At 43.3% G+C, this 27,985-nt stretch overlaps 1 protein-coding gene and 1 non-coding gene across 2 annotated transcripts; both read right to left on the bottom strand.

Moving 5' to 3' along the window:
- Nucleotides 1-103: 103 nt before the first annotated feature.
- STOML3 (stomatin like 3) lies at nucleotides 104-19,633 on the bottom strand. Its single transcript, XM_087864914.1, has 7 exons — nucleotides 19,582-19,633; nucleotides 8,509-8,642; nucleotides 8,355-8,427; nucleotides 5,633-5,715; nucleotides 4,008-4,211; nucleotides 2,175-2,309; nucleotides 104-661 (listed from the first exon to the last, which is right to left on the bottom strand). The coding sequence occupies exons 1-7, from the start codon at nucleotides 19,631-19,633 to the stop codon at nucleotides 437-439; spliced, it is 906 nt and encodes a 301-aa protein (XP_087721040.1). The 3' UTR covers nucleotides 104-436.
- A 7,904-nt stretch (nucleotides 19,634-27,537) lies between these two features.
- On the bottom strand, nucleotides 27,538-27,661 carry LOC123792029 (small nucleolar RNA SNORA1). The gene has a single exon (XR_006779615.1). It is a non-coding gene; the product is annotated as a small nucleolar RNA SNORA1 (small nucleolar RNA).
- Nucleotides 27,662-27,985: the final 324 nt, after the last annotated feature.

Here is a 27,985-nt window from a genome sequence, read left to right as displayed (position 1 = left end):
ATTGGAGATTTAGTATATAGTTACTTGGGAATTCTAAAAAGCAAATATCTAGTATAAATAGAAGGCCTAGTTACTTTATAAATTATCTAGAGAGCTTCTTAAAACCAATCAAAAATAATGCTGAAATCTTAGTCATGGTCACCCAAAGATTTCCTCCCCCTACTGCAAGAAAGTTCCTGCCTTAAGTCAGGAACACCTGCTAACCGACTAATAAGCATAATGCAAAGTCGTGTATGCTCTTGAATAACAAAAATAGTACACAGCCCTCTATTTTTTTTTTTTTTTTTTTTTGGAGCCTCTATGGCATTTGCCTGCTAATGCTATTCTAGCTGCGGTCTCTGCTTCAATAATGTTGCAATTCTCAGCACTTCTAACTGCTGGGCTCTGAGAAAGAGACATAGCTCCCCAAGCAATGGCCGATGGCAGCAGGAGGACCTCAGGCTCTGTTCTGAACCTTGTCGTGGTTATTGTAGCTGACACCACCAATGCCCTCCAGGATATTCATGGGCAGAGGAAACACGATGGTGGAATTCTTCTCCGTGGCCACGGTGGTTAGCGTTTGCAGGTAACGCAGCTGCAGGGCTATGGGGGACTCGGCCAGCACCATGGAGGCTGACTTCAGAGACTTGGAAGCATTCATTTCTCCTTCTGCTGCAAGGACCTAAAACGGCAGAAATAAAAGAGCTCAGAAAGAAAAGTTTACAACTGTGACTAGGGCTTTCTTTATCTGGCTGCGTCCAGATGCCTGTCTGCCAGCCCCCACTTTGCCGCACTGGTTTGCATGAGTTACCGCTTCGGGAGGGTGAGAATTTCACATGCTAATGTGATTAGGGGAATTTGAGGAGGTTGCAGGAAGCAGAGGAGATATTTTGCAAATTATGAGTCCCTAGATTTCCGTTGCAAACAAAATAAAAGCACCATCTTTAACCGAAACAATCCTGGGCGTTCCCCCCTACCCCAGTAATGCTGGTGATCACCCGGGAGCCGCCCCATCCCCTGCGGTAGCTTTCAGAGAAGTTTGACATTCAAGGCCTCCGCCTGGCTTCTCTCTGTTGTTCTTACTTATCCTAGGAAATGTTTTCCTTTTATTCCGTTACCAGTTTAGCCTCATTCTTACGATCTAAGGACCGTTCAAAGTGCTCTCTGCTCTTGATTGTCGACAGTGCAGTGTGAGAACACTCATGGGAAGGTTCTCGTAAGTGCTGGCTCGCCTTCTAGTTCTCTCCCGCCCAGGACAGGTTTGCAACTCGGTTGCCCCAGCCGTGGGTGAGCCGTGCTCACTGCCTCTATGCCAAAGTGCCCTCCACGTTCACTGCCGAGAAGCTGCCGGAGCTTCGCAGATAAACCAGAGATGGGGAAGGAAGGAGGGCAGAGGAAAACGCATTGGTTCTCGAGGAAGATTCTGAGGAGGGTACATGAAAGGCTTCTCATCTTCGTTGGTTTCTGATACTCCAGGAAACCCATCCCCGCAGATGTGAAGGCTACAGGTCCAACAGACTCCAGAGCATTCGAGCCGAGCCACAGTATGCTTACAGTTTGTAACTCTCACCTGGACTGGGTTTAATCACCACCACCACTCGCTTTCAAACCAGCACACTTACCACACTTAACAGTAATGCTCAAAAGACAGGCACCGGGTTGGGTACCTCCGGATCTCCAGCTTTGAGAAGGTGACCTCACCTATTGTGATGAACCCTGAGTCATGTATTGGCTTGTCGACCAATGCGTCGTACACCTGAAACTAATCTAGCACTGTCCGTCCGATAATTTTTTTTAAATAAGCAGTATTACTAGCTTTATAAAAATGCAGATTCCTGAGCCACGGGAGACTCGGCTTCACCGAGGGTGGGGTGAGGGGAGGGGAGGTTGAGTGTTTGCTGTGTTGAGTTCTCTCTAGGGGACTGAAATGCAGCCAGACCTGGGACCCACCTCGCTAAGCCACAGAGCATGGGGCTGAGCACCCCTGTCCCAAGACCTGCTGCCCAACTTCCTCGGGTACATTAAGGTGCCCCATTACCTTTTAATTCAGGAGGAAATTCTCAGTAAAAACTGTGAAAAAGAAACCCTTCCCTTATCAAAATCACTGAGAAGGTCTGATCTTCCATTCCAGGTCTAGCCTTATGTACGCCAAAGCTGGGCATCTTGCCTTCCAGTGTGGACAGAATAGCCCTTACCCTGGCCCTGGCTTCCCGGGTGGCCTCGGCCTCCGCTGCCATGGACCGCTGTAGCTGCACCGGGATCCGGACATCTTTGATCTCCACTCGGGCCACCCGGATCCCCCAGAGCTCGGTGGCATCATCAAGTAAGGTCTGTTTCCAGATCAAAAGAAAAGGCATCAGTCAGAAGACAGGGGATGTAAGTTTCTGATGTGCTTTCTATCTGCAAGATAAATTCTTCTTCTTTTTCTCCTTTTGTATTCACAGCATTTGCAGTGAGACAAGTGGGGAAAGGAAAAGGAGTTCTTACTGATCACTCCCAGGAATTGAAGGGAATCCCGGGAAGCATTCAGAAGCAGAACTTGACAGATCTTTCAGGAGGTATCCGGATTCACCCCCAAACTATTCCTAATGAAGTATATATGCCAACCATCTAGAGTTGGGCAAATACCCCACATTTTTTTGTCACTGACATCAAGCCGGCAGCAAAGCAGGGGCTTCTCAGACATTCCTGGATTTTGTCCTGGCTCTGCCATTTGCAGCTGTGAATCACTGGGCCAGTTCCTTAACCTCTCTGATTCTTTGTTTTCTCACCTATAAAAGGTTTCCTTTCAGGATTTTCATGAGATTTGGAGGTAATACACGTAAGAGATATACCAATGTCTCACAATAACGCAATCAACATTATTGGGTACTTTTTGAGATACTCTGTGCCTTGCTCTGTTTTACCCCTGCCCTGCGGCCAGTTTTAAACAGGTAGCCAGGCTTTTTTTTTATTTTTTATTTATTTATTTTTTTTTAGAGCACAGCAGCCTAAAATCAAAGATATGCTTGTCCTTTGTAAAAACTTGAGGCCATTGAGGATGTCATGCTGGTCATCCTGCAGAGGGAGAGGTGAAAGAGAATGCCTTGAGAAAGAGTAAGTGAGATCAGATGGGTAGTTCCCCCTGAGGCCAGGGGCAGAGATCTCTGCTACCAAATGGCAAGCGATCTCTTGCCTTTCCATGATTTCTGTAGCAGTGTGGGAGAACGTGAGACGTCCCAAGAAGCCCGTGACCGTGACCGGACTGTGGTAGGGGAAACATCTGAGTCGTCAAACTCTTGGGGCTCTTACCAATGATATGGAGAGTTACATAGAACCGACACTGTCTCATAAAGCCTTAGGGTCTTTGTGGCACCTCGGGCACTGGAGGAGATGCCAAGGAGCAAAGCTGAAATTCCCTCCTAAAGCGCAGAAGGGAGGCTCAGAATCGAAACATAATTGATTTAGGACCACACGGAAATGTAATCGTGTATGAACGGGGTGTGCGAGCAGTGAGATGCTGCCTGCAAAGTCCCCATTGATATGCTAATTATGGTTGCTATCAATCTAATTACTGCTGTCAGTAGCACCCGGTCAGCTTTTCCAGGGATGGCAGGCCTGCGACGTCGCAGCTGAATCCTGCCCTAACAGCCCACTGAAATGCAGAAATACACGGGTTGTCTGAGAAACGGTGGCCCTTCTTCTGGAGTAACCTCAATTAAAGAGAACACCAACCTTTTCAGAAAAGGCTGACGTGTACAATGCTAGCTCGTATTTGGAATTCCGAAGAAAATGGGTAAGGTGTGCAATTCCTACAGCTCCCCTTCTCCTGCTCGGATATTTAACCTACACCCTGTGATTGTAAAGGAATAAAGCCACAAACTGAGGCCTGGTGTTTACAGCAGCTGTGTGTGTGTGTGTGTGTGTGTGTGTGTGTGCGCACGCGCATGCATGTGAGAGGGGTTCTGTGAACCACTGACATCTGATCATCACTGATCATTAAGATAAAAGAACTAAAGACAGAGGCTATTCGTTCTAAGCATCGTTACCTGGATGCTGTGGGCGATCTCTTCTCGGCCAGCCAAAATTTGGGACAGGGTCTGCGTCCCTAAGACGTTTCTTAGAGTGGTCTGAGCCAGCAGAAACGTGGCTTGGTGGACATCGTTGACATTGGCCACCGCCGACACAGCGCTGTAGATTCTGTAATAGACGACTCCGTCCACCTGAGTAGTCACGGAGTCCCTGGTGAGGATCTGGAGAGCAAGGACAGGGAGAATCGCACGTTTATTACGACTGTCGCAGTGACTGACACTAAGAGCCCGCTCCCCAGGAGGACAGCATTAATGACAGCTCATGCCAGCATCACCCAAACTCTGCCCCGGCTGGAGTATAATGTCATCCTAGTTGGTGACAAAGTCCCTACCCATGGGGAGTCTGCACGCGTCCCTGTAACTTCATCTTAGGGAAGCCTCGCACCCCACGGGCCAGGGCTCTTGATTTGCTGTGGGGAGCGTAAGCACTTCTATTTTAAAGTGTGGCAAGTAGAGACTTTGTGGAATTGGACCTTCTACACAGAGATGGAACCCTTGTTTCCCTGATACCTGAAATCTTTTTGGTTTTCAGTTTTTATCAGATTTGATGAACAGCGGTGCTTCTTAGAAAGCATAGATGTCACCAGAGACCGTGCTCTGGATTCACAGAAGGAGAAATCCATTTGCGTTTACAGAGGCTCTGCACTGATCATTCTGAATAACGTGGCAAGGCGCTTTGCAGCCAGGGAGAGCTCTCTGGCAGGACCGTAGGAGAAGAACCTAGAGCTCCCTTCTCCCATCTAGAATGGTGGGCTCTGGAGCCAGAAAAGGCCCACGAGAGGTCGCTAAGCAAATCTCTTATGTTGCAGGCTGAGTCCTACAGTAAGGACTCTGGACTTCCTACCAGTGACTTGGTGACGTGATTGTTAAGTCTTGACTGAGTTTCCTGGACCAGAGAGAAGAAAATTAACATCGACTCCTAATCCTTTCATCACCTCTGCCCTCTGACATGGCAGGCCTTACTCACATTTTCTTTCGTCTTCCTGAGTTTTAGTTCTTAGTAACTCTGTTTCTCTTCTCTGTGGCCCTGTTACTGGCCTTGGACATTTATTTACAGTACTTTAAGAATGGAAAAGAATTATTTGAAATCCAAATGCAGGTGGGCTCTGTGCTCTGTCCTTACACCCACCCACTGTGTTGCATCCAATCACACATTAAAAAAGTGAATGACAGAGATTTTACTAAAGAATCTTCTGGAAAGGTGACAGCGAGGATAGTATCCTAACCAAACCCCGCCCACCACCAAATTATATTCAGCTCCTTTATACAACGACTCATCTGATTGACTCTTCCAAGCATCTTGGCTACTGGTCTCCACCCCCAGCTTCTCTGCCAACCGCTTCTTTACTCTCTCTTTTCTGGAACTTTCCCTTCCGAGTCATTCCAAGTCTTACAGTAAGCCAGCCCTTGCCCTTGGCTTTATTCTCAATGGGAAAAACAAAGCCCAGTGGTTTTAGGACCCACCTAGGGCTCCTCAAGCAGGTCCCTTACAGTTTGAAAACATACTGTAAAACATCAACTGTCCGTGGAACGGGGAAGATAACAAGTTTTATTTCTAAAGACGTATCTTTAACTGGCATTACCTCTTGTGGAGGAATGTTGCAAGTAACAGTTCGAAGATCAACTTTGACAAACACATCTATGCAAGGCAGGACCAGGATCAAACCTAAGAGAGAGAAAATACGGCTTAAAATTTTACCGTATTGAAACGAACCGCAACAAATTGTCTCCTAACTACATGATATGTTATTTTCATGGGACTACAAGTGCTTCTCAGACAATCTTCAAAATGTACATCTCTAGCTTTGGGGGAAATTAGTTCCTCCTACTAGTCAACGACTAAAGAAAAGTGGTTCCCTAGAATAAAATCTTGTGGAAAAGAGCTAAAGATCCTTGACATTTAATTTTTAGATTTTATTTTTAAACCACTCAACCTACTTCTATCCGAGTGTTGAATTTGACATTAATTTAAAAGGATATTTTGGAAATTGGTGTCCTTAATAAATAAAGTAAATAAATAAATAAACCCATACAAAAGATTTAAGGAATAGATATTTTACCTTAAATATCAATGATTGTCAACATTCTCATTCATCTTGAATAGTACTGAAGAAATAGTAGAATTAAAATCTTCTCAAGATTTCAGAGTTCCTGCATTTGCTGTTTCTCCCGAGCTATGATCTAGTTTAAATATAATGGCATCCCCCAATTATAAACACTCTTACTTCTCTTTGAGCTGCGAAGTAGTTCAGTTTGCGGCTGGGTCGGGGAAGGATGGGGATAAGAAAACTCAGTTGACGATCCCACGAGTCTATAACATTAGCCTGAGGAGTGTTCTCTACGGCAAGGGTTACCAAGATTAGAACCATAAAGCATGTCAGGAAGATGTGGACACCAATCCATTTCCATTGACCAAAAAGATTTTGTGCTGTTGCTTTTGTTTTCAAAGAAGAAAGAGGTTTGTAGGTTGCATACCTTGCAAAGGGCTGGTAGCATCAACAGAAAACACTGCTAAGGCGCTTTCTTTCTTTTGGTCTCTGAACTCTCCTGAGACTTGTCGTGAGGACTGCTGCCTAACTTACTTCCTTATTTGGTGCCAGGTCGCTGGTTGAGTTTGTGGTGCCTAAAACTAGAAGGTTAAGTCCCAGCCCTTGCACTTAGCTAGCTTGTGACCTGGGAACACTCACAGAACTTTCCTAAGCTTCAGTTCCTTAATCTCTAGAAGATCATAGTGAAGATTAAGCATGATTCAACACGATTATGAAATAAAGGACTAAACACAGTACCAGGTATGTATTACGTGCTCAAGATGTGACGCCACTTATTATTAATACTTTCATTATTAAAGAATAATTTACAATTTACAAAAGTGGAGAGGTTTTCCATTAGCAATTTGGCTTGTTTCCCTCTAGCTCTTATGGCTTTCTGAGGTAACTCATTAGCCCCAGAGACATGTATGACGAGAGTAGTTATCCTGGGACATTTAGTGGTGAAATCTTCTGGGAAAATTCATTTAAAAGAGAAACACTTTCCTCTAGAGCCCTCCAAGTTATGGCTAGTCCACTTCTCTCAATCTAGTTTTACTCTAACTTATAAGCTTGGCCCCACCAGAAGCAACATGACCAGGAAGGGGTCAACCTTGGTCAGTTATATCTCAGTTGGGATGAGTCTACCACTTCTATTTGGACAAACTCTTAAGAACATCCATAATAAGTCATTATTGCCTTCTTTCCCTTAGGTCCTCTATGAAATTAGTCAAGTAGGATTATACTACTTGAAACGACCAAGCCTCTTTAACAAGCTTCTGCTTTTGAAATTTCCCCTATCTTTTTCATGTAATAGGTATATGAATGCCTACCGTAGTGCACGGCCAAGTGCAAAGCACATGTGGTACCACAGTGATTAAGAAAGCTCTTGCCCCTCAGAGAGCTTATAGTCCAGTTGGAGAGAGAATGTGTTTACTCAAATACATCATAATAGGGGACAGAAAACAAATGTTATTAAAGATTGCAAATAACCACTCTTTCTCATGTATCTTGTAAGATGTTATTTTTGATGGCCTCTCCTTTCAAAATATTAGAATTTATCAGATGAAATTGTCATGCTTGAGAATCAAAAACAAGTATTAGCAATTTTATATAGTTCAGCTACATATACACCAAGAGAAATTATGAGAATTAAATCAATACCTAACTTCTAGAATTTTAGTATCTAACAGTCTCCACCCCCCAAAATCCCATCCTCTTATAACATGAAGAATTTGAAACAGTTTTCATTCTAAGGTAGAGAAATGATGGAAAGAAACACGGTTGACTAAAGGAGTTATGTGATATCTTCCATCTCTCCATTTCCATTAATCTACTTGTCAGGAGAAGATATGACCTTTACTTTTCCATTAGCTCTTTTCAAAGAGCGAGAATCAAAAACCAGCTCCCAAAATACTCTCCCTGAGTAATTTAATCATCTACCTTGACCATTTACTCCGTCCCTTCATCCTTCTGTCATTCTTCTAGTGGTCTTGGTGGTAAGTGACGCCCAGCCAGTGTACCAGGGCCCCGCTTTGCTCCCACTCACTGGATCTCTCAGAGAGAATGGATTTCCAACCCCTCCAGGTACTGGTCTAGTGCTCACTCCTGTGTACTTGCATAACAGAACAGCACCTTTCTTTCCATTGTACAGACAGGCAAGGGCTCCAGCTTCCTGTGACTTTGCTTCTCAAGAGAGGCTGCCGGGGAAAATTTGAGTGGCAACAGTTAAATGTTAGGGGCCCATGATCCTTGTCAGGGGACAGCCACAGTGTCCTACCTGGCCCTCTGGCTTTGTCAGCTTGGATGCGTCCCAGTCGGAATACAACAGCACGCTCATACTCCTTAATGATCTAAGAGATTAAGGGAGAGCATTTAGTCCTAATGGTTCATCAGTTCATAGAGAGAGCCCAATTTATTTCCCAGGGTGTTACCTTTAAGCACATCCATATGGAGATGGGGAAGGTAATGATCATCAGCAACAAAGAAAGGGAAAACAGGATCCAGCCACATACGCCGAGCCGTTTACTGCTGATGCCTAAGAAATGAGGAGGAAGCAAGCCTGTAACTTACATGGTTCTTAGAAAAGCCATTCAGCCGCACGAGTAAGGCTACTACCCAGAGCGCTGGCCATGCCTGGTGTCACTGAGGAGGAGATCGAAACCCATGCACACCTGCAAATGCAGTAAACACGCACCACACAAACACACACACACACACACACACACACACACACACACACACACGCTGTTCATTCAGGGTTTGAGATAGAAATTGACCAGTCCCTTCCAAGAAATTTTCATAGCAATCAATAATAACAAGTACCATTATATTTAGTAGGGATGACATGGTTTAAGATCCTCGAAAGACATTAAACACTGTTACCCAGTGTGTAATTCATGGATTACCTCCATCAGAATCATTAGGGTGCCATTTTAAAAGACAAATTCCTGGGCTCCCAGGATTCTCCAGGTTGAAATTGAAGACGGCCTCTGAGGTAGACAGGTAGGTACTATTATCCCCAAAGGCAGACAGGATGGCAAGAAAAACGTTTTTGAAGAGCCTGTGAGTTTCTATGAGAGCTCCCTAGGCGTGCGTTTCTATGAGCGCTCTCTTACCTACCAATGCTGTGGACTTAGGTAAGCCACTCAGTTTTCCTGAGCCTCCACTTCTTCCTTTGTAGGATGGGGATAGAAGTCAACTAACTTGAAAGATCTGATGAGGACTAAATGAGATATTTTTATATGGCACTTGGCCCATACATTAATTTCTACATTAGTAAATATATATTACTACCTTTATTCTCATTTTACAGATATTGCAGCGACTTGTCAGACACTGATATTTGACATTTCTGACTTTTCAAGGAATTTTTTTTACATTGGATGTCCTTTTGTTAATCACACATTATGATAACAGGGGCATTTTGGCTTTAAGAACATTGCCCTGCAATGCTAAGTTCTACTTCAATCTCCTAAAACTTTGTAGCTTTAATCATTTCAATTACACAATTTCTCATGTCTTAGTACTCTAGTTTGTAGATCACACAAGTCTGGCTGACCCTTTTATTCTTATTTTATTCTTTAAATCACTATTTCAATTTATTTTTAATCCTCATTCCTTCTTGTTCTCCTCCTCTTGACAACCACCCCCATCCTTACCCCATACTTCCTCCCACTGATTCCTAGTCTTCACACAAGCACCCAAATTAACTATATGTCCTAGATATCTTCACCCAGATTATTCCACAAACACCTTATGCTATCTCTAGCCCCGTTAATGCCTAACCATCCACGTGCCTATTTCCCCGTGCATGGTACCAGTACTCACCAGGTACTTTCTCAATTAGTGCAGTCCCACAGATGGGAAATATCTACGTTTTAGATACATATTTAGTATTAAAAGCTCTTTGTGCAAATGTCCTTTAATAGGCTCTAAATACACATAAAGATATACCCAGTAGCAATAAGGACTTGCTTGTATACCCAAAGTTTACACTTTGAAAATACCACCTTCCAAAGCCTTGGACCCTAGTGAGGTAGATTGGACTATCACTATACATTATAAAAAGACATTTTGTGCATCCTAATAGAATCTTTGTTGCATTTTATTTATTAGGGCTTTTTTATTACTAGTAATAAATAATATATACATTCTCACTGTATATAAACATTCTCATTGTAAAAAAAAAAAATTCAAAGCAATACAGATAAAACTGAAGTCCCCCCGACCATGCTCTCCTTAGTCCACTTTTATCTAGAGAAGTCCCATAGTTATTGATTTGGTGTAATTCCTGATAGACCCCTTCCTATGTATTTACGTAATACGTCTATCTTTAGAGAACACTTGGCTTAGATTTGCAGATTTGGTGAGCTATGACACCGCACTAACACTTCTATTTTTTATTTTTATTTATTTATTTTTAAGATTTTATTTATTTATTTGAGAGAGTGCGAGAGAGCACAAGTAGGGGGAGCAGCAGAGGCAGAGGGAGAAGCAGGACTCTCCACTGAGCAGGGAACCCGACTCAGGACTCCATCCCAGGACCCTGGGATCCTGACCGGAGCCGAAGGCAGACGCTTCGCAGACTGAGCCCCCCAGGCACCCCAACACTTCTACTTTAAAAAAATAAACTGAACCGGTCTTGGAGATCTTTCCATGTCAGTACATGCAGCTCTACCTCCTTCCTGTCGGACACAGCTCCATACGGAAACTGCGTCTCCGTTTATGGAGCCATTGGACATTAAGGTCACTTGCAGCTTTGTCCCCACTAACAAGGCTGCAGTTGTGGTGTTCCGTTGAGGCAAGAGTATGGCAGTGGGCAAGGGCCCCATGGAACCTCTCAATCAACCTGCCAAGCCCTTAGCACGCCCAACCATCTCCTGCTTGCTCCAGATCCACGGGTGTGTATTTTCCGGGAGTAATTATCACAATACCGTAGGGCCATCAGCATATGCGTACTTCCCAGCGGAGCTGGATTTTGCCACCCCCGACAGGTTCCTCCCGATTTCTCATTCATCCGTTTGACAGCATTTTGCCAGTTCTATACCAGGCACTGTGCGAGGGCTGAGGCTACAGAGGAGAGAAGATGGGAACTTCCCAACAAGGGTCACGTCTAGCAGGAGAAAGACAGTAGGCACGGGTGTAATAATAGGGTCCAGTCTCTGCTGTGCTGTCTTCTAGGACAAAATAAGTGGGGATTCCCTCCTCTATGTGGCTGGGAGAAGGAACGGCAGAATGTCTACTCAACGCATTTCCTTCAGTCTGGAAAGAGAAGGGCAGAGCCATAGCGCACAGAACCCGAGGCCCTGCACTGCTGACGCTGGAGAGAAGGACCCCGGGACTTCAGCTGGAAGGACTTCAGGGACAACGAAGGCCAGCCCTTCATTCCGCAGCCAGAAAATCTGGTTAGTGTTGTCATCAGCATCTTAATCTCTCTGTAAGTAAGGTGGGACCCACGAGTTCCACAAACTGACAGATGTTCGTGTCTGCCTTTAATGACTTAGGCCGTGAGGCAAGACCGAGCTTGGCTTGGAGAGCCTTGCCTCTGGGGCTTTGTTCCCGGCACCTAGCTACAGCCTATAGCACCGGAGGAAACCTAAATGCCCTCTAGGACTCGGGGTAAACACTTAAAGCAAGCCTGGTGACTTGCGTGAGGCCAGGAAGTAAGGGAGATTATTCCATTTCACTAACCCCACATATAGGGCACTAGTGGTAGAAACGAATTTTAGTCAATAAAACAGGCTAGGTGACTTGGCTGCTTATTTCTTACTTTGGCTTGGTCAGTACTATTTAAATATGAGATCAATACCACATACGATCCTTGCCCCCAGATCTGTGTTACTGTAAAATAGCTATTTCTTGTCTAAGCAGAAACAGCTGTGGCGGTATCGTGACATTTTTCAAAACACCAAAACAGAACGATGTATAGAACTACAATGAGATCATAACGCACGGCTTCCAGAATGGCAAACATTAAAGACGGACAGCGGCCCATTTTAGCGAGGTTGTGGAGCAACCCGAGCCATCCTGTACGAGGGACTATGTGAAAGTATTTACTAAAGCTAGACACACACGTACTCTGTGGGCCGGTATTCGCTCCTAAGCAATCCCTGAGAGAAATGAGTGGCGATCACAGCGAAAAACGCATTCCAGAACGGTCCTTGTGATTTTAACTTATAAAATTCCAGAAATGAAGAGCCACCCAAATCCGTCAACAGGAAAATGAATAGATAAAGGTGTGGTGTCCTCATCCAAAGGAGTACTACCCAGAAAGAAAAAAGACAAGGCTACCGCCATATGCAAAATGCGGATGAATCTTATTAACAAAATACCAGGCAAAACAAGCCAAGAGTGCATGCTTTGGATTCTGCGTGTAAGGATACACACTGTGTGATAGTAACTTTCATTCCACTCAAGAGCAAGCAAAACTAATCTATTATGTTTGAAGTCAGCGTCGTAGCTGTGTCTAGTTAGTGGGGTTGTTGGCGGTTGTGTATAATCGGGGAAGAGAGGAGGAAGCCTTCCAGGGTACTGTGTACTTTCCTTATCTTGATCAGGGTGGTGATTACACAGACTAACGTGTATCGGGGCTGTGGAAATAAACAAAGACCGACCGAATGAGAACAGCAAATGCTCTGTTCAGAACTTGCCATACGGCAGAGGAGTCAGCCACTGTCGCTTGTGTTTTGGCAAAGACTCAAAGGCAGGTGGAGGAGTAGAGAGCTCTGTGGTGGGGAAAGGGGAAGGCTTCGGGTGTGCCTGACTGGGGAAGCTGTAGGGGGGCTAACCGGAGGGGGGGCCATCCCGTGTGATTGGTTAGGCTGTGTATTTGGCTTTGTGTGGTTGGTCCTAAGTTGAAAGCAGGGACAGAAAATAGAGAAGCTGTGTTATTTGTCAAGTCCCGGCCTTTAGGGACCGATAGTTACAAAAGTTGTTGTTTAGCTTCCTGAATTGTCACTAGAGATGACAATCTGGCTTCTTGTAAGACTGACTTATAGCAGGCTGGCTTCCTGGGCTGCTTACTGTAGATAGAGGGGTTGTTCTGGGGAGCAGCCTGCCCAAACTCCCCAATTGAGTTCTGTTTTTATATATGGTACAGCCATTATCTGTTTGTATATTCACTCTCGAGATAAACACTTAAGACTTGTGCACATGTTTGTACATATCTCATACCTCAATAAAAAATTCAAATAAAGACCAGAGGATATAAGGTCAGGCTGGTATTGAGAATGGAAAACTCACGGTTTGCTCTGCATTCTCAGAGAAAAGACAGAGAGAACAGAAAACCTTCAACAAAGCCAGACTGTGGACAGGTGGAGACAATGCCCAGCCTGGATGAGAAGCGATGGCCCTAAGTCGTTCGCCGTACATGCCCACTGAGATGCCTTCCCTTGAGGATTAAGTAAATCATACCTAAAGGGTGTTAGCCATATCAGGAGGCCCTCTAGCCAACGAAGGCACTGCCTAGCATTGTCCTACAGGTGTATTTTGGTCAAGACAGTCCGAACATTTCCCTCAGACTGACTAAACACTAAATAGATTCTTCCAGATTCTCAGACCCTGATCTCCCTTTCCTTAGAGCATTTTCTTTAGAACACTTATTGTAAGTTCTTTCTCTGCCCCTTCAAGACGTAAAGCTTTTTAAAAGCCTCTTGCGAGGAGCATTTTGTCAAGGACCTGGGAGCCATTTTTTGAAATGTGACCGTCAAAAAAGGTAGCACTCCCAGCTTTTGTGGGACGGGGGAGCCTGACTTCAGTGGGCACCTTGCTTCAAGTTGTAAACATACCACCTGTCAGAAAGATATGAGAAGGGTATTAGTAAACACAGATGGCCTCTGACCACCGCCTAAGGCCATCCAGTACTTTCCAAGCGCTCACTCCAAGCCTTGAAAACCCTCTACCCCTTTGTTCCAGCACTGTTGGTTCAGACTGAGGTCTGGCCTCCCTCCTCTGTTGTAAGAGTCCTCACTAAAGTCTTCAACTTCAGTACAATTTTTACTTTGACCATTTACATTGTATTTTTTTTAAATTTGGATTCTTTTCCGAGATAGGAATCCAAGTATCCTTGGTGGATATTCTGGTCCCTCCAGATGGTGGCGCCTCTCTATGGGTAAGAACTACATTTTCAAGGAGAATAAATCCCTGCCCTTGAACGTGTCTACCTCCTTCAAGTAATAGAGCCCCTGACTGAAAGTTCTTGCAGGTGACTTTTAGAATCTTAAAGACACACAGAGAAAAAGAGATCGAAGCTAGATGCTGATCTTACCATTGCTACTCCTGACTACAAAATCTCATAATCCTAAGAGTTCTCTCAATGTCATAATTGCATCCCAACTCGAGAAGGATGACCTGTGCTTGAGAGTGACGAGACCTTTACGACACATGTATACGGAGTTCCTTTTTACCATTTGATCTTTTATAGAAATATTGACGATAATTTTTGAAATAGAATGTTCGAATGTTCAAAAAAGTATAGAAGTAAATGCTTTTAAGACCTTATGCTCCTCCTTCCCCTTAAGAATGGAAGCACTGCCAACCCAATTAAAGTCCCGCGTCTTGACCTCCCCACAGACCCAGCTCGCCCTGCAGCTTCCTCGGGAGGAATTCCAATGAGGCTTCACCCCTTCAGTCAACTGCGGCAGCAACCCCCAAGCACGCCCTAGGAGAGCAAGCTGGACACACGGGCTCTTAGCAAGTCTGTAACTCAGTTTTTCAGGCGGCAGGGCTTTGGTCTCTCGCCTCCGAGTCTAGCTGCCTAAGCCACATGCTAACAGCACATACACCCCCCCCCCAGTAGAGAAAGCACCCTGTCCTCACCCATCTCTGTGCCTTTGCACAGGCCTTCGTGTCCCCCAGCCCCCCATTCCTATCCCACATTCTCCTCTCCCTCACCTAGCCACACAGCTCAGCTCACGCTTCCCCTTCTTTTCTAGGAAGATTCTCCTCTCTCAGTCCCCACCTCTGGGGGCTCCTCTTCTAAGTTTCTTTTCTTTTTTCTTTTTTTTTAAAGATTTTATTTATTTATTCGACAGTGTCAGAGACAGCCAGCGAGAGAGGGAACACAAGCAGGGGGAGTGGGAGAGGAAGAAGCAGGCTCCCAGCAGAGGAGCCCGATGTGGGGCTCGATCCCATAACGCCGGGATCACGCCCTGAGCCGAAGGCAGACGCTTAACCGCTGTGCCACCCAGGCGCCCCCCTTTCTAAGTTTCTAATAGACCCTCTATCATGGCTTTTCACAGGACGCTGACATTTTCAGTGAACGTGGGTTCTCCCCTGTAGATCTGATGCTCTGAGAGCAGGCATTTTCTCTTGATGTGTCCGCCCCCAGGTACACGGTTGATTCTAGACTCCGTCACTGAGTGACTGCAGAGAATGGCACACCAATGCACTGAATTGTCAAGACGGGTGCTCAGCCACGTAATACGGTTATTGATCTGAAGTTTCTCGTCTGGAAATAATGATCCAGCAGAAGGGACTCTGTTTGCTCTCAAGAGACTCAATTAAACTGGGAACCATATGCCCTCACATTTTCTCCTTCATGCTACTTTTCACTGTACGCCTGTGCCATTATGAGAAGAAAATAGAGAAAAAGTTTTCCTTGTGAAGGAGTCCAGAACAAGCCACCCCAAAATGTTGCACGTTGGCACCTGAATTATTCTGAACCGAAGACACACAAGGCCCAAAAGCCTCGAGAAGAGGGTTTTACTTCCCCCTTAACTGCCTCTAAGAATTTAGATACAGGGCCTGGTCCAGGAAGAGACGAGCCCCAGAGATAATTACAAAGAAGGGGGTGAATTAGGGGAAAATGAGCAGAAATGTTTGGTTTAAATTCCTCTGAATTTAAACGGGGTCCCCCTGTTTCTGCCTGGTATGTTTGTTTACCAACCATTTGCTCTTCTCATCTTCCTGGGAATTGTCTTCCTCTTTTTTGAAGCCCCAGACCACTGTCCCATTATTCCTAGCTCAGGATGGCACATAAGCCTCCATTGTCTGACTGTCTTAGAGCCTCTCCCGTCTGTCAAGGTTCACGCACATACAAAGTTAAATTCGTTTTTCCCTTGTTCATCTTCCTTATGTCCATGTAATTAGTAGACCAGCTAAAGAATCTAAAAGGGTAGAGAAAAGATTTTTCTTCCCCTGTGCCTGTATCATGCTTGTCCCTCCTCAACCACCCTTTTCTGTATGAAATAACAGCGTTCCCGATAACCACGACAGACACTTGTCCTTAAGATGTTTGTCCGAACAGTCTCATGGTAGTGTTATTTATGACAGTGGTAAATAAAAAACACTCTGAAAGTACAATGGGGAGATCATTAAGCAAACCAGGACATACTTACACAGCGTCATATCACGCTTATGTGTTTTTTAACGGATGAAAACCCAGAAATTACGATGGTATGATGTTAAGAGAAAAAAGCAGGAGAATGCAAAATTCTGTGGACAATACCATCCTAGTGAGCACAAAACACAGGCAAAGAAAAAAAATATTGAAAGAAATTGACCAAAATATTAAGAGCGGTTAACGCTGAGCAGGGAGTGTGTGGTTTACACTGAAGGGGTCGGAGTAAGTCTTCTCAAAAGTGTGTCATTTTGACAGGTGACTATTGGGAGCTGAAACAAGACCCCTAATCAAGTGGGCCTAAGAGAAATTTTTGCTCCCCCCTATGTACCTAGAAGAATTTAAATTGGAGTTTTTTCCCAAGAATGAGAGTTCTTACCAGAGCTGAATTTCATCTAGGTGACCCGTCCGTAAGGCAGAGCAAACTTCTAGTTACCGAACACCTGCTCTTCTTACTGCCCCGTGAATTGCCCTCCTCCCCTTTGAACCTCAGGCCCCCAGGCCATTCCTTGGCTCAAGATGGGATATATGCCTCATTTTACCTCCCTGTCTTTAGAACCTCTTATGTATGTGGGGTTCCTGTTTGTACAAAGTTAAATTTGATTATTTCCTATTAATCAGTCTCATGTCAACTTAATTCTGAGGCCAGCCAGAAGACTCTTTCAAGGGTAAAGGGAAATTTTTCCTCCCCAACAATACTGTTCTGAGTTTTCTTAATTTTTGAGAACTTTATAATATTAAAAGGGAATTTTAGGGGCGCCTGGGTGGCTCAGTCATTAAGCGTCTGTCTTTGGCTCAGGGCGTGATCGAGCCCCACATCAGGCTCCCTGCTCTGCTATGAGCCTGCTTCTTCCTCTCCCACTCCCCCTGCTTGTGTTCCCTCTCTCGCTGGCTGTCTCTCTGTGTCAAATAAATAAATAAAATCTTTTTTTTAAAAAAAGGGAATTTTAAAACAAAAAATCAATCACACCAAGCCCCAAAATAAAAAAGTCCTTTGTATTTCCAGAGCAGGAAAGACTGGAGGCTTCCCAGGGGAAAAATAAAAGGTGTGTAGCACGAAAACAATCCCCTTCCGTGGGCCTGGGGATGTAGTGGTAAAAGTTCTTCCCTCTTTCTAATCACTTCCAATCCTGTGGAGGTATGGTCAGTAAAGTACAGTCTCAGCAACTTTCTGGTTCTTTCTCCAGAGAATCAAGGATTTTAAGCATCAAACAAAATCGAAAGAGAAACCCTCCTGGTAAAAACTATCTTTTCATCACCTAAAAATCATCCTCCCTCCTGCCTAGTTCTCTGAAATGTGCACACAGCTGGCATCAAGGAACATTTTTCAGGGAAAACACAGAATTGCTAAAAAGAAATACTGTGCCACTCAAAGTGTGTTCTCAGCCTGGCAATGTCACCAGCTTGCAACTTATGTGGATGAAAAATCCTGAGTCCACCCCAGAACGAGAGTAGCAGGCCTTCCAGGGATGAGAACCCAAAATCGGTGTTTTAAAAAACTCCTAGGGAAGCTTTTGTTTGTTGGTTGGTTGGTTGGTTTGGCATATTCACATTGAGAAGAAATTCTAAGATTTAGATGATTAAGATTCCAATTCACTTCCCTTTAACTCTTCAAGAAAAAAGGGGGGGGGGAAGGAGTGCAAGAGAAGTCAAAGGGTAATGAGTAGTGTTGTCTTACTCATTTACATGAGTAAATGTTTAACGATGGGGGAGGGGCCTAATTTATAGCACTCTATAGATCTGATCTACCCTTGTGATGTCACTGAACTTGGAGTTGGGAAGAGAGGCACATAAGCGGTTTCTGAAAGCTTGTACAAGAAGCCAGCAGCACAAGGCTGCAGAAGGCTCCTGCCACAGTTGTTAACAAGCACCCAGTTATTTCTTTAATTCTCTCAACATCTGTAGGTGGAAATTTCTGCACAGCTTGCAGCACTAGCTACTGTTGTCTTGTTAATGTATTCAAGATGGAGGAAGGCAAGGGCAAGCGCATCCCACAGATCTCTAGAGAATGACTGATCCTGTATCTCTCAGACATTGCCCAAACCACATGAAATCAGCTGTTGTAACATAAGTTCCATTTCTGTTTGCACTGTGGCAGTGCAGGATTTTTTTCATCATATTAAAAAGTCAAAAACCAAGTAATTCCAGGGACAGTTTATCGCATTGATAAAAGCTCTAGTCAGGCCATTTACCCAGCTGACATCTTTGCTTTTAAATGGAGGCTAAAATGTCTCCCCAAACTTCTTGTTTAGAAAGATAATGGAGGGGACTTTGGGGAGACCTCCTACTTAGACTTCTAAGGGATATTTGCTGCTTCCCACATATCAGTGTAGGCAAATATCTCTAAATGTATGGTTTTTCTTTTACAAACTAATACCCGAGTGTGCGCTCTATTTCTGTGACGACGTCTTTGGCAATATAAACTATAGGGCATATGGGTTAACCCCCTCCCCCCATTCCCATGTATACACACATGTATCATCATCATCGTCGTCACTTTCTGGAACTTCAGCAAGTTTTAAAACTCGCCAAGACTCAGTTTTCTCCTTCATAAAATGAGATTATATGAGAATCTACCTCAGAATTGTTGTAGGATTTAAAAACATAATGCAAGCAAAATGCTTCATAATCCAGACATGCCATTCAAGGTAGTGGTTAGTACTTATGGGCTAAGTTTTATTTTCTTCAGCTTTTCTCCAGGTATCAAACATGATGCAAGTCAAATCAACTTTGCTTTTTAATCATAACATCATCAGATGATATTTGAAAATGGATACATTGCAGCCTGTTCAAAAGGTCTTCGCTATGTAATGCAAAAAAAAAGAAAAAAGAAAAAAGAAAGAAAGAAAAGAAAAAAGAGGGAAGGAAGGAAGGAAGGAAGGAAGGAAGGAAGGAAGGAAGGAAGGAAGGAAGGGAGAAAAAAAAGAATGTAACGATAAATACAAATTCTAACACTGAAGAAAAGAGCAAGTTACAGACTGCTGTTTAAGAAGCAAAGAAAGCCACAAAGAGCAATGAATCCAAAATCCTGGGCTCTAACTGAATCGAAGCCAACCCCAATATGTATTAATCCCCCTCGTGGCTACTTTGTAACTCTCAGAAATGCCACAATGCTTGCTTCCCTTAATACACATAGAACATACTTAGGCAGAAAAGAGGAACTTACCCACTAAATTCTCTTTATCCTGCTTCTCAGGGGAATTCGCCGCAGGATCCATCTCATTATTGAGAAGCTTTTACACTTGGCCAATATTCATGGGTTTGGAGCCAGGCGTGGGCTCCAGAAGCTTAGGAGAGGGGAGGAGGAGAGAGACAGAATGAGCAAGTGAGAGAAGTTCCTTGCCTTTCCTTTCGTGAGCACCCTAAGGAGCAGTTTCCCTGGTGAAGGAAGCCTGTTAACATAAACAACAGGATTTCTTTCATGAATTCAGACTGCCTTTGCTCCTAGAGAAAGTTCAAAAGAACATGACCTTCTGATGGTATTGCTTCCTGTAAAATATCTCTAGATAATTCCCTACACCATTTAAATTTTATAACACACTTTTATGCACCTTGTGTGATTTGTTCACCACAATGAACTGTTGATACACAGGGCAAGTATAGCTATCCTTCTAGTGCAGATGACAAGATTTCATTCAATTCTATCTCCACACTGCGGTGAGTGATCTTTTAAAACTTGAATCTGATCATGTCACCATCCTCCTTAAAATAACCCAGTGACTTCCAATCATTAGCATGGCAAAGACTAAAATCCTGAGTGTCCCAAAAGACCCTCTAGTCTGTCCCTCTCTCCCTTTCCAGTCTCACTCACATGGTAATCCCCTCACTCACTTAGCAATAGCCCCATTGGCCTTCTATGAATACCACTAAGGCTATCTGGGTCCTCTGTGCCACAGGGCCTTTGCACATGTTGCCATAGGCATAATTATTTGGTTAATGTTTGTTTCTTCCTCTAGAAAAGGGGTTAGCTAACTACCGCCTGCTAGCCAAACTTGGTCTGCCACCTATCTTTGTAATGAAGTGTCCCTGGAACGCAGCCACATCCATTTGTTTCTGTGTTCTCTGTGGTCACTTCTGTACCACACCTGCATAGTCGAATATTTGCTACAGAGACCATGCAGCCTGCCAGGCCTAAAATATTTTCTATCTATCCCTTTACAGAAAACGTTCTCTGACCCCTGACCTACGTGACAACTTCCATAAGGAATGTGACTAGTTGTGCTATTTTTCGCCATGACACCTGCAGCATTAGAACGACGCAGGCAGGGGCGCCTGGGTGGCTCAGTCGTTAAGCATCTGCCTTCGGCTCAGGGCGTGATCCCGGCGTTCTGGGATTGAGCCCCACATCAGGCTCCTCCGCTAGGAGCCTGCTTCTTCCTCTCCCACTCCCCCTGCTTGTGTTCCCTCTCTCGCTGGCTGTCTCTGTCAAATAAATAAAATAAAATCTTTAAAAAAAAAAAAAAAAGAACGACGCAGGCACATGACTGAGGATACTTGAGAGGAATGAATGAATTTGTAATTTGTCAAAGATAACAGCTCACAAGTGGCAAAGCTCTTTCTCAAATCCAGATCTCCAGGCTCCCATCCCAGGAGTCCTTCTTTCATCACACCACTTCTAGTCAAGGATAATTTTGCTCTTACTCCACTATGGAAAGCACCAATATTCTACTTGAATGATGGTCATCTTTCTCCTATCATTATTCCAAATAGTATTTTGTTTTCCTTTGCGTGAAAGCAACTCAGCGCAAAGCCAACGCGGATCTTTCCCGGGTCATCCTGCCTTTGCCAGTCTTCCTTCCCCCAACCATCTAGTCACTTTTTTTCTCAGCAACTTCATCTTTAAGAACCTCCCAGATTGTGGGTTACTCTTGCCAACTATTTGATACTCTTAATTGTGTTCTCTACAAACTCAAATTACAGTAATAACCAAGGCTGTCAACCACGGTTTGTAATTGCAAGAATTAATATGGGGGAATATTAGAACTTCGGGAAAGGAGGCTGGGCACCAGAAACTCAGATTAAAGCAGACACATGTGCGTGCACAAATCCAGGGACTGTCTGCTTTAGAATAGTTCCCTCCGCATTGTCCTCATACATCCTTGGTTATGGCTTGATGTGGAAACCGTGCCAGGGGCATAGTAGGGATAGAAAGCAGGTCCTGGGATCACACTGCCTGCGTATGCAGAAGTCCTGGCTCTACTATGAACCGACTTATTTAATTCTTCATGTTCTGTTTTCTCATCTGTGAAATGGGCATGATAACTGTCTACCAGGGTTGTTTGTGTGAACAATATATGAAATGTTACATGTAAAATACTTAGAATCGTGACTGGCATTAGTAAATGGTAACCGTGATTACCATGAATGAGAGCTGAGCCGTGCTTCAAAGGACTCAGCGATCTTCTTTCTAACATGAGAGTGTTGGGTTAATTTTCACACTATGTCTCTTTTCATCCTTGTGTCAAGCACACGTAAGATGGATTAGTGATTGGTTTGGTATGTCACAACATTCGTCACCTCTCCTCTGTCTCACACCTCTCCTGTCGGCTGCAAATTTGCAAACCTGAGGTCCATTCCTGGTTCTGCCCTGTTAGTCCATCGATTCTGTTCTGTGTCTTCCTGCACGATCTCTACTTGATCACCGTGTCATCGTAACTTTGCGACTAACCTCGCATGGAAAAGAGCAACAAGAAAACTTCCTATGTCCCTCATTTCTTGCGACTAGGTCATAGACACTCCCTGCCTGGAACAGGAAGCCCCCTTTCCCTCCGAAACGGATGACCCTCCAAGGTCATGCAGCAAAATGTTTTGGAAGTACTGGGTTCGCTCATTTCTGAATACAGTTCCCCTTAATCTTGGCCCAATACCACTTATGCCATCACGGAGGCGCAAGGTTCAAAACAACAGGAACAATAATTGTTCCCTGGTGGTGGCTGGCACGAGCCTCCAGGGCCCTTGCAGCAAATACCTCCCTGTGGAAGATGAGTAAGCAACTGTTTTTCTTCTTCCTGCGAAATGTCCCAAGCATCTCAGCCTAGAAAGCAAGAACGGTTCCAACAAGTAAGGAATGCCTGGAACAGCGGGGGGCTTCAGGAGATCAACGAAACACGAGATCATGCCCAATGTTTCCTATTCCTTCGTCTAAAATAGAAAGCATCGTGGGCCACGTTAATGGAATTTTCTCCCCTCTGTCATGGGGTGGGGAGGGGGTTGGGGAAATAAAACAGATCACCAATGGCTGGAATGTGCTCCCGACAAAGGTTTTTCCCTGTTTCTCCATTTTCATTCTATACATGACTGCATCAGGGCAAAGTCCTGAAATGAGGACAGCTCTTGTGTTTTTGTTTTTGTTTAGCACAGCTATGGTTTTGGAAGCCCCGAATTCCAGTCCCACTCCCAATGTACAGGATATTGTCCCTGAAGATGCATATTTGATTTTCCCTGAATGTTCATCTTAGAGCACAAATGCTGTCTTGAAACGATTCATTCTAGCCTCAGACCTTTCTCCTTCTCTAAGCTCCTGGTGTCAGGAACCCTCTCCCGCCACCTGTCATCACCATCATTTCTTGCTAAGATGCACACATATGTTCCAGGACGTTTGCTACTCCCTTAGGAAACCATTCCCTTTTCTTTAAATGATGAAGTTCACTGATTTCATTAACAGTTCACCCATGTGTATCATCCATTCTATTTTATTCGTTCTCATTTATCCAATACTTGAATTTCCACATCCTTAAATAACAAATTAAGTTCACAGATCTACATGGGTATTTATAGTGACAACCCCCTTAACTGCCAGTCTGGCCTAGACTGCACTCCAGAATAATACATATTTCAACTATCAGCTGATGAAATATCTCTACCTAAATGAACCCCCCACCAATGAAATCATCTGTCCATTAGAAAGCATTCTATTAAATAAACATTTTTATTATGGAAATTTTGATGATATAATACATTTTGATGAAATAATACATACAATGCCTACGGGTATATAACGTGTGTGTGTGTTTATTGAATAGAATGAACAATGAATACACCGCCCAACCTCAGAACTAGAATGTAGCCAACACCATTAAAGCTATTTGAGTATTCTTCATAAGCCTTATTCTCACCTCCCCATAATCACAATTCATAATTATGCCCATTATTCTCTTGCTGTTAAAACATTGTTTTTTATCACATATGTATCTTTTAAGAATTATTTTGTTTATTGATTTTTAAAGCTTTTATATATTTATTTGAGAGAGAGAAACAGAGCTCGAGCAGGGTGAGGAGGCAGAGGGAGAAGGGAGAAGCAGACTCCCCACTGAGCAGGGAGCCCACGCAGGGCCCGATCCCAGGACCCTGAGGTCATGACCTGAGCTAAAGTCAAGAGCCAGCTGCTCAACTGACTGAGCCACCCAGGCGCCCCTATCATGTGTGTATATAGCTTGGAACAATGTATTACTTAGCTTGACTTGCTTCTGACCTGTGCAAAGATACACATGTAGTCTCCTGGGATTGCTTGTATGGCTTCATATCATTTTGAAGGTGTATCCACGGTGTTGCTTGAAGCTACGGTTTGCTCCTTTTCAGTGTAACTCACACATGACATACAGGCCCCCATTCACTGACTTGCTAGAAATGGAATTGCTAGAATTTACGTTCAACGTTGCAAGATTGTTGTGAACAAGATTTTGATTGTTTTCAAGTGGTTTGTTATCAATGGAATCTTCCACTAGGGGTGTACTGCTCTCAACGATGCCCTGTGTTCCACATCATTGAAGCCACTTGATATTGTTGGAGCTTAGTTACTATTTGACAACTTAGTGGGTGTAAGATAGTATTTCATTATAATCTGAATTTAGATTTCCCTGAATTTTAATATGGCTGAAAAATTTTCACAGGGCTATTTACAATTCATGTTTTCTTTTCCCTGTATTGCACTTAAGCCTTTTGCTCTTTTTATTTTTTCCCCCATTTTCTTACTGATTTGTATGTAGTCTTTATATATACTTGAATATATTTTTAATATGCATATATACTTTCTATATACTTATATATATATATTGATACTTGACAGTTACATGAGGGGCAAATATAATTCTCCCTAATGTGTGGCTTATCTTTTCACCTTTTTAATGATGCCTTTGATATCAAATATAGGAAGCTTCAATATACTTAGTGTCTGGTATGTCGTGTTCAAAAATCCCTTTTCTATGGAAGACAGGATATTCTCCTATATTTTCTTTGAAAGCTTTTGGAGTTATTTGCTCTTTTGACTTCAAGTCTTTAATCCACATAGAGTTGCTTTTTGTGCATGGTGTAGTGTAGGGGTCCATTTTAGTTTTCTTTCCTATAAATAACCAATTATCAGAGCACTTCATAACAAGTCATCCAATATCTTAACTGATCTGCCATGCCTGCTGTTATAAATTGGTCCCATCGGAGTGAGAGCTCATGGTTTTCTTATTATACTCCCCCATCAATTCGATTATCTCCAATGAATACTTCATTGTCTTAGTTCCCATGGCTTTATTAGTCTTGGTATTTGGTAGGGCAGGCTCTTCACTGTCTTTAGAAGAGTTTCGATTGTTTGTAACCATGATAGTTGTGTGTCCTCCTTTTAAATAGGTTTTCTTTAATGATTGTCATAAAGTTAAAAAAAAATTCTCCATAACGTTTTACTCATCTTTTGATAGATTTATTCCTAAGTCATATGTCACTGTTTTCTTTTTAAAGACTTAAATTTTTTTAGAGCAGTTGCAGTTCACAGCAAAATTGAGAGGAAGGTACAAAGACTTCCCATATACCTCTTGCCCCCCCACATGCATACGCTCCCGCGTGATCAAAATGCTCCACCGCAGCGGCACATCTGTTGCAACTGATGAACCTGCACTGACACATCATTATCCCCCAGAGCCCATAGTCTGCATTAGGATTCACTCCTGCTGTCGCACTTTCTATGGGCTTGCACTAATGCATAATGTCATGAGAATATTATGATGTCATCCATCACTATAGTATCATAGAGCATTCTCACTGCTCTGAAAACCCTCTGTGCTCCACCTGTTCATCCTTCTCTGCCCCTCCCCTCAACCTCTAGCAACCATTGATCTTCTCACTGTGTCCATGGTTTTACCTGCCCAGGTATGGAATCATATGGAAACTTTTCCTGATTGGCTCTTTCACTTAGTAATATGCATTTAGGGTTCCATCGTGTCTTTTCATAGCTTGGTAGCTCCTTTTTCTAGTGCCGAATAGTATTCCATTGCCTGGTGTTTCCTTTTGTTGTATGAAGGTTTTTGCTGTTGCTCGTATTTGAAATGCAACTGACTTCTGAATATATTTGTAAATTTCACTAAGCTTTGTATCTTCCTTTTTAATTATACCTTGTACTCTTTTTGTACCTTGCCATATTAGCGAGAGTGTGTAGTACAATGCTGAACTACATTTTAGTTGATCAGCTTGATTTTAAAGGGCTATTTCTAAAATTCCATAATTAAGAATGTGTGCTATACTTTTATAGATTTCCTTTACCTAATAAAGCTTCATCTTTTCATTGTTTGCTAAATGTGAGTTTTTTAACCACTATGGTGATTTTTATCAACCATTTTTTATAGGCTGAAAAAATGGTTTTTCTCCATGTGACGATTGCACTTTTAGATTTAATTTTATCCTTGCCTTACTATTAATAATCTATCCTTTCCTCCCAACAGAAATCCAACTTGGTTATGGTGTACCATTTTTTAAGAATACTTTTGTGCTGCTAATATTTTCACTATTTCTTTGGGTAAGGTTGACTTGCATTTTTTCTCCTACTATGCTTGTCTGAGTTTTGGTATCAAGGTTAAATTGGTCTATAAGAATGCGTTGATGAGTGTTTCCTCCTTCTATTCTCTTGGAAGAGTGTGTGCAGTAGAATGAGCCTGAAAAGCCTTCTGAGCCTACTGCTTCCTTTCCATTTACAAGTTGTGATACCAACATACGGGCAAGTATGACATCTTACTGTGTGCTTATTTCTTCCACTTTTCTGTGCCTTCTCTGTATTTTTTCTTATTCCTTTTGCCCTCTTCACCAATTAGGAGTTAAAAACACTAATGACTTTGAAGATTTATTTATTTGAGAGCGAGAGCAAGAGAGTGAGAGAGCTTGTGGGCGTGGGGGGAGGGGCAGAGGACGAGGGAGAGAGAGAATCCTCAAGCAGATACCCTGTTGAGCATGGAGCAGGAGGCAGGGCTCAATCTCATGACCCTGAGAGCATGACCTGGGCTGAGATCATGACCTGAGCGGAAATCGAGAGTTGGACACTTAACCAACTAAGCCACCCAGGTGCCCCAAACACCAATGACTTTGTACTCTTACTGTAAAACTTTCACCAGAAATAAATTAAATTAGGGAATTTAAAAATTAAGTCAGTATCAAAATGCCCCTCCTGAATACAAGGACCTGGAGATACCTTAATTTTGATCGCCCTTCCCAACTGACTTGCCAGTGTCGCCCAGTATTTCATCACTTAACTGACCCAAATGAGACATTAGTACTAGTGTTGTGCCACCCTTAGAACCAACAAAGGCTCATGAAATTTGGAGTAAAGTCTTTAAGTCAATAAATTTGTATTTAAGGTATTTCACATGTGATTTCTCCTACTACCAATCACCTTTGTTCCCCCAATCTTTCAGGTAGCCCTTTTTAAAAAGAACTTTTGCTTAATCCACAGCTGTCATTGTCGGTCAGTCCACAATTCTTTCAGTTGGGCTTCTTTTTTGGGTGGTGGGGGTGTGCAGAGGGACAGAATCTTAAGCAGGATCCACACCTAGTGTGGAGCCTGACACGTGGCTCGATCTCATGACCCTGAGATCATGACCTGAGCCGAAATCAAGTGTGAAGCTTAACCAACTGAGCCACCCAGAGGTCCCTCAGTTGGACTTCTTTGATCCCCACTTGGCTATGGACATACTTCAAAAAGTCCCCACCTGTAATCTTTGGAATCCAATTTCTTCAAGCAATTGATTTTAGGGCCCTAGAAGTTAAAATTGTAGAAAGTTCATGGATTGCTATTTTGTCGAGTGATTTAAAATAGATTATTCCTTAATTGTTTCTAATACTGTAAAGTCTTGTTCCATCCACTTTTAACAAGAAATGTTACAGGTCTCATTGTCGCCCCTGCAACAATGGAAGCATAACCTGTGTCTCGATGTAGCCACATTAACCATCTGTGCACACCACAAACATCTGTGTCCATTTTCATCTAGAATGAGGCTTGGAGTCATGAAGTCCTTTCTAAAATTCTGTGACACTAGCCATATTTTATAAATGCAGACTAAACTCACCTAGCAAGTCAAGTGGTAAGGCTTAAAAGTAAGGTTAATCAATCCTCTGAATTAACAGTGTGTGCAAATCCTGTGTGGCTCTAGGGCTTTATGGAAAGAGAATGCAGAGGCACATTCCTCATCCCTTCCCGTGACGCAGACCCTCCCTCACCGTCTTCAGTTTTGGATTTCTGCAAACCCATCCAGCATACTAGCGCTAATTCGACCTCCATGCTACAGCCTGGGTGACTTTCACAAGGTGCTTTCTATTTCAAA

The sequence above is a fragment of the Ursus americanus genome, chromosome 10 (assembly GCF_024610735.1).
Source record: "Ursus americanus isolate L20-20 chromosome 10, mUrsAme1.1.p, whole genome shotgun sequence".
Lineage (NCBI taxonomy): Eukaryota > Metazoa > Chordata > Mammalia > Carnivora > Ursidae > Ursus > Ursus americanus.
Note: the sequence above shows the minus strand (reverse complement) of the source record. Positions and strands in the feature narration are given on the sequence as shown.

Coding starts and splice junctions, on each gene's coding strand:
- STOML3 (XM_087864914.1), bottom strand. CDS start 19,633: ATGGATCCTGCGGCGAATTCCCCTGAGAAGCAGGATAAAGAGAATTTA. Junction 8,643..19,581: donor GGATAAAGAGAATTTAGTGG/GTAAGTTCCTCT, acceptor GAACCATGTAAG/TTACAGGCTTGCTTCCTCCT. Junction 4,212..5,632: donor GCAACATTCCTCCACAAGAG/GTAATGCCAGTT, acceptor CTTGCTCTCCAG/ATCCTCACCAGGGACTCCGT.